General features: G+C 36.3%; 1 protein-coding gene across 1 annotated transcript in view; it reads left to right on the top strand.

The window, feature by feature from the left end:
- Nucleotides 1-2,619, top strand: part of LOC104750307 (4-coumarate--CoA ligase 3-like) — a 5,582-nt gene extending 2,963 nt beyond the window's left edge. Inside the window, exons 3-7 of the mRNA XM_010472083.2 lie at nt 457-655; nt 1,545-1,690; nt 1,775-1,842; nt 1,933-2,035; nt 2,339-2,619. Coding sequence (XP_010470385.1) covers nt 457-655; nt 1,545-1,690; nt 1,775-1,842; nt 1,933-2,035; nt 2,339-2,443 — 621 coding nt within the window. The 3' untranslated portion in view covers nt 2,444-2,619. The remainder of the gene's footprint in view (nt 1-456; nt 656-1,544; nt 1,691-1,774; nt 1,843-1,932; nt 2,036-2,338) is intronic.

Raw genomic sequence — 7,017 nt, 5'->3', positions numbered from 1 at the left:
TTTTTTTTTTTTTTTTTTTTTTTTTTTCTTGTTTTCATTTTCCATTTTTTTTTTGTTTTGAAAAGTTAGGATATAAGCCTATTAAACTCCTCTTACAAAGGAGATGACCAGGCTGCTGAACACTATGGGAGGGAATCATTATTGAGTGCCATTAGCCTAAGACAGATCCTTTTTGTGGAAAACACATCAAATGGATCATCAATAAAAATGAATGATATATATATCCACACCACAAAGTCAAGTCTATGAAACCTTAAGTTAAATTTAAACATTTTTTCCAAAAAGGATATGTAACCTAAAGTATTTAAATAAAGAAATATCTTTATAGGGAATCCATGTATATATTGGAGCAACCTCGTATAATCGACTAATTTAATCTTTTCGAACTATTGTCCAATAGTGCCAATAAGATTCTAATTATATAGAGTAGTAACGAATGGATTATACGAATAACAGGGATATGGTATGACGGAGGCAGGACCAGTTTTGTCAATGAGCCTTGGGTTCGCTAAAGAACCGATCCCGACAAAATCAGGGTCTTGTGGTACTGTGGTCCGAAACTCAGAGCTTAAAGTGGTTCACCTCGAGACACGTCTATCTCTTGGTTACAACCAACCTGGTGAGATTTGTATCCGCGGTCAACAGATCATGAAAGGTTCGTTTTTTTCTTTTTCTTTTTTTGGGGTGATAATTTTTTACAGGGAAAGGTGATATCTTAATAGAGGATAGAAATTAGAACAAAGAAAAAAAAAAGAAAAGAGAGCATAATTTAATTTATTGGAGAATTTCAAAGAGTATACATCACTCATTTATTTTAGACTGAAAGTACTACAAAGTAGTTAAAACTTCTTCATAAATATTTAAGAATGGTTCCAAAATCAGGTATATATTTTTACATATGAGTCTTATGAATAAGAGAAAGTTGTAATGGTTTCAGAAGAATAATGTTTTTTTTTTTTAATATTCTTCTCCATTTTATTTGACAAGCATAGGATAAAACTTAATTTATGGAAAAAATAATTAAAGCTAGTGAGTTACCGACAAATCTTTTTTTTTTTTTTTTTGGTCAAAAGTTACCGACAAATCTTAAAGGCATCTCCATTGACATATACTAATTAAGAGAGTTGTTAATAAAAATAATATTATAATGAGAAAGAAAAAAAAAAAGAAAATCGTTCTTTTGATTGGTTCAATAAAAAACATATATATAATTAAACTAGTAACTTTTTTTAAAAGCAATCTTGTAAGGTTGCTGCTATTGGACTTGGTCTACCATTTAAACAAAAAGGAATTATACGGCAATTTTTTATTAAGGTTTGCGCATCATCACATGTTTTTGTACGACATGCATATTGTTTCTAAAGTGCATACGTCGCCACGTCCTTTACATTTCCACGTACACGTGACATGTTTTCTTTATATTTTGTAACTACATTAAGGGGTCAAATTACAAAACGTAACACTGCAAATTAAAGAGTTTGATATATATTAATTGTTAAACAAATTGGTATAAAAATTTTAACGAACTTTTGGCGCGCATGCAGAGTACTTGAACGATCCAGAAGCCACGTCAGCAACAATAGACGAAGAAGGTTGGCTTCACACAGGTGACATTGGGTATGTGGATGAAGATGATGAAATCTTCATTGTTGATCGACTCAAAGAGGTCATCAAATTCAAAGGCTTTCAGGTAAGTCCACTCATTTTAGTTTAAATATAATTAAGATGGTTTAGAAACTGTGGTGCGATGATCAAATTTGGAAAAAAAAAATAGGTCCCTCCGGCTGAGCTAGAGGGTTTGCTCATCAACCACCATTCAATAGCGGATGCAGCTGTTGTTCCGTAAGTAATCATCTCACACTCTAACATATACGCATGTTGAGTATAAAACGGCATCGTCTTCTTAAATCATTCTGCTACATAAATGTGCAGGCAAAATGATGAAGTCGCTGGGGAAGTTCCAGTGGCTTTCGTGGTGCGATCCAATGGAAATGATATCACTGAAGAAGATATTAAAGAATATATTGCCAAACAGGTACGTAGAAATATTTCTTTTTGGGGTTTAATTAATAGTTCTTCCGTTTTATAATATAAAATATTTTAGAATTTTTTTTGTTTCATAACATAAAATGTTTTCAAATTTATATATAATTTTTAAAGTAGTTTAATATTTTATATTATATAATTTTATTTCTTGTTGGTTTAATTTTTTTAAACTAGTCATTTCTTAATATACATGCTTTTACTCAAAACATTCAATATTTTGAAATAAAAAGAATATCATTTTTTGTTAAACTTATTGAATACATTGTGTATGTTTATTTGTTTTTGTACGTAGGTGGTGTTCTACAAGAGATTGCACAAGGTCTTCTTTGTACCTTCCATTCCCAAATCTCCTTCCGGAAAAATTTTGAGAAAGGATCTCAAAGCTAAACTTTGTTAAAGCTTATAAAAAAAACTATTTTTTCTCTTTCTTTCTTAAATGTATTTCATTGATGATTCAAAGGTTCTTTTATATCCACCCACAATACGCGTATCTTTGTTTTCATCCTTTGTCAGTTGTCTCTACTCACAACAGATGTTGGAAATTAATTAAGAAGTGAGTGTTAAAAAACAGAATTATTTTAGATGCCTTTATTTCCATGATTTGTTTTTTTTTTCATAAGAAAAAAATAGAAGATGAAATCATAGAAATTAATATAGAAATAGATATTTTTCACAACTCTATTAATTAGTCTCTCAAGATGTCAATTTATCGAAAAAATTGGATCGTCAACAGACGGCAAATTTCGCTCTGGCTGACCGCTTCAACAGATTCAAGGGCATGTTACCTCTTGCTTGGAGGCAATTTCTGATTCGATGACCGAATTGTCATCTCACACAATGCGTACGCTGACAGAATGGATCTCTTTTCATTAGAGCATACCATGCATGCGACGCACTTTGGACTTTGGTGGGTTCGTCCCATAATTTACCGCGTAGCAAGCACCAGCTCAAACGTCGACCAGTCGTCTCACAGTCTAGCAGAAGCTTAGCTTGTGGTAGAGTTCCCACCAGGGCAGACAACACCTGAGACCGAAACTTTGCTCCCGAGTGTTCCACAAACCACTGCTCCACCCGCAAGTGAAAATCTTACCCCGGTAGGAGCCATGGCGGCTACACTTCCGCCTGTTACTGTCCAAACTCTATCCCGAGTGGGAGGAGGCGTCCTCCGGGAAAGCGTGGCTCTGGGGATCGCATCTTATCCCAAAATACATAGAATGCAGAATAAGATCCGGCCTATGCAATCCAGTGTGCATAGCGCAACCATTTCGGCACGAAACATTTCATGGGTGATTGAGAAGTCAAAGCAAACACTTTTTTTTTGGTTGTGATAGCAAGAGTTCGCGTAATAGATACGCGAAAGGTTAAGTTTACGAGCTACGAAGGTAAAGGAGATCCGATAACACATCTTAAAACCTTCTTGCTCAAGGCAAGTCGAGTAAACTTCGAGCCTTACGAGGAAGATGTCGGTTACTGCAAGCTGTTTGCAGAAACCCTCTATGTACCAGCCTTACTATGGTTCACATCTTTAGCAGCAGGCTCGATTGATAGTTTTCTGGAGCTGTCAACTTCTTTCATGAAACAGTATACGAGCTTGATCAAAACAGCGGTGACCAACGCCCAGCTTTGGAACCTAGGTAAAGCGGCAGGAGAATCAATCTGCTCTTATATCACAAAGTTTAAAGGAAATCCAAGTCCAAATCCCGGGGTGTCGAACTCAACTGTCCTGTCAGCCTTGAAGAATGGTATGTGGCATGAATACCGCTTCTGAGAAGAACTAGCTGTCAATTAGTTCCCCACCATCTAGGACACACTACATAGAGCTTCAAACTGGATAGTCGCAAAAGAGGAAAAGGCTGCCGCCACCCAGAAATTCAAGGCTGCTTCTAAGACGCGATTCGAAGCAGTCCCCAAGAAGTTACCTTTCCTGATGGCGAAATCCAGGATGGGGACATTCGCTGTGGATAAGTCTCCGTAAAAGAGTTCCCCTAGGAACTCGCCATCAAAACCACCTTTTTCGCGCCCCTCAAAAATTGGAGTCCTCCCGAGCAATAAATGGATTTGGGACGATAACGCGTAGTCGTACTACAAACTGCATAAAGCTAATGGGCATTCTACCAGGGACTACAAAAAGCTGCCCACTCACTAGGCGGTCAGTTTTGGCTACTTCATACATATTGGTTCTTATCCAATATCTTGGAAAACCAAGAAAAAAAGATTGTGAGTATGTCTTTAGAAAAAGCAGAATATCAGGCGATAGCGTATATCACAAAGGAGCTCAAATAGTTGAAATTTTACATACATACGAAATAGAGAAATTTTACATACATACGAAATATAGAATTTTTTTGTTTGACTTAAGGCTTTCAAATTTTAAAAGACGATCATTTGTTTGTGTTCGTTTTCACCTGTTCTCGAATCAAGTCACCTTTAACTATTAATTTCCGCGTTATTATTAAAAGTGAACACATACAGAACACAATATTTTTTGGACACACCGAGATGAGTTTTGCTCCAACGTATTTTCTCCTCTAAAAATATATCTGTAACATCCGCGAACCAATTAATGGATTTTTGGGATGGGTGTCGATCGACACCAAGGGTGATGTCGGTCGACACCAACGATTTCTGGTTTGATGAAATCATTTTAAATCGTCGTTTTGGCACGGTTTGGTTTAAGTGGATCCCAAACCGAGATTTCTAAGGGAGAAATCGACCTGGGGGTTTCGGGGATTAACACTTTTAGCCGCTACGGAGAAAAGTTAGAAAGAAAAGAGAGAAGAGAGAGTGTTCTTGGGGGATTTTTGAGATTCAAGGCTTGTTTGGTGAGATCTGTCTCTGAGGAGTGGAGATCTTGTGCTAGGAACGAAGGAGAAGCTTTCTATAGTGTTGGATTCATCATTTTGGACAGAATCTTCCAGCAAAAGAGGTGAGTGCATGACCATGGTTATCTAAGCTAAGATCTTTTGTTTTCTGTGATTTGGTGCTTATGTGATTGTTTCTTTATGCTTTCCATGGTTTTTTTGTGATTGTTGCGGCTGGGTTTCGCTTCTAGGAATGCGGGGAGCGGATTGGAAGAGATTGGAGGCGAGATTCGGAGTTTCTGATCGAAGGAAATTGATGCTCGGCATCAGTGTCGATCGACACCAGTTGGGGTGTTGGTCGACACCAACGCGAGGACGGCTCGATAATTTTTGCGAGTGTCGATCGACAACATGTGGAGGTGTCGGTCGACACCCTTCTTCAGTTACGACGATGACGTGTTGCTTTGTATATTGTTTAGTTTGTTTATATTGTTTGTTGTTTGTGGTATGTAGGGATCTTATTGCTTTTGTGTATAGCCCAATAGATGGGAGGATTGCCTTACTGAGTGTTTATTAAATACTCATGCATCTCAATTTGTGTTTGCGGTGCAGGTAAAGGCAAAGTGTGATCGTGGAATCAAGGCGATGAGGAGGAGGATGATCTAGGGTCTCGTTTTTGTGATGTTGGTTATGTATGTTTATGATGTTAGAACCTTGGTTAGTGTTATGTTAGGTTGTTGGATAGAATGATTAGGAATGTTATTGCATTAAAGATATAGTGGTTTGGTCTCATTTGTATGTTTCCGCTGTGTAAAATGGTTATTGCTGGTTTAATGATGAGTTGTGGTTTGGGTTGGTTTAATTAAGTAGTATTGATATGATCCTCCCAAGGATTCGACACCCTCAAGTTGGTAGATAGATACACCTAGATCCTAAAGACGATGAAGCCTCAAGAATAAGGATGGTGGAACGAATGGTCACAAAAGAGTTGCGGAAAGACTCTTGATATACCGGTTTGATATTTCAGCCTCGCACCAAAAAGATCGGATCTCTCAGCCTCGCACCAAGGAGATTGGGGTTTTGACTATTGGAATCACACCAAGTAGTCGGTTTTGATTGTTGGAATCACACCAAGCAATCAATTTTGATTGTTGGAATCACACCAAGCAATCGATTTTATTCACAAAGAACATAAGAGAATCACTCTCAAAGAAAAGAAAAGGTTTTGATAAAAAGTTGGATTTATTATTTCATTACTCTTACATGAGTTTATAAAGGAAAAGAAAACTTGGTAACAAAGCCAAGTACTAATTATTCTTGAAGACTAAAACATTAAAGACACTACAAAAAAAGTTGCCATTGATAGCAGAACAAGATAGCTCGAATTTTGCAAGTGCTATGAAAGATAATATTCAGAAATGTGCAACTGTATTATAGCATTTTAGAAACGCAAAGTCTTATAATAGGAGAATGGAAAGCTAAAATCCCTCATGGCGGCGAAAACTTAGAGCAAGATTATCAGTAGTATGATAATTGGAGTCTCTTAAACACTGTTTGAATTTTTTATGAATTAATTGTGTACTGTTTTGAAAATAAGAACCCTTGATCTCATAGTTAATATTTTCTCCTCCAATGGTAAGTTCTTATTTTGGGTCTCTTATTTTTGAAAATATTGTTTTTTGAAATTTAAAAATTTTAAATAGAATATAAGTGGTATAAATGTGTAAACATTTAAGATTTTATAAAATTAGAAAATAATGCATTTAATTAATTTTCAAACATACAAAACATAATATAAACAGCTTTATGATGAAAAAAAAACAACACACCATATGAGAAAGTGAGCAGGGTAAAGATAAGAAACGATACGTCACTGATCGACCATCAAAGCATCACTGACCGACCATCAAAGCATCCTTCACCAATCTACAAATAACAGAGAGAAACTGAGATCGGGGAAAAGTCGCACAAAAAAAAACATCTAGGCTCATCGAAAAGCACCGAGCAACATGATTCCACAACTATAAACACTCAACTTTCACATTTTAGCACTGGGCCAGAAAGAGTGGTGGCAACAAATACAAGACTTGCTAGTTGCTACCAATATATAATACTTCAAAACTTACAACAAATGATGACTGAACATTATATATGTCTACCAAAGTTATAT

Source organism: Camelina sativa, chromosome 16, assembly GCF_000633955.1.
Source record: "Camelina sativa cultivar DH55 chromosome 16, Cs, whole genome shotgun sequence".
Classification (NCBI taxonomy): domain Eukaryota; kingdom Viridiplantae; phylum Streptophyta; class Magnoliopsida; order Brassicales; family Brassicaceae; genus Camelina; species Camelina sativa.
Note: the sequence above shows the minus strand (reverse complement) of the source record. Positions and strands in the feature narration are given on the sequence as shown.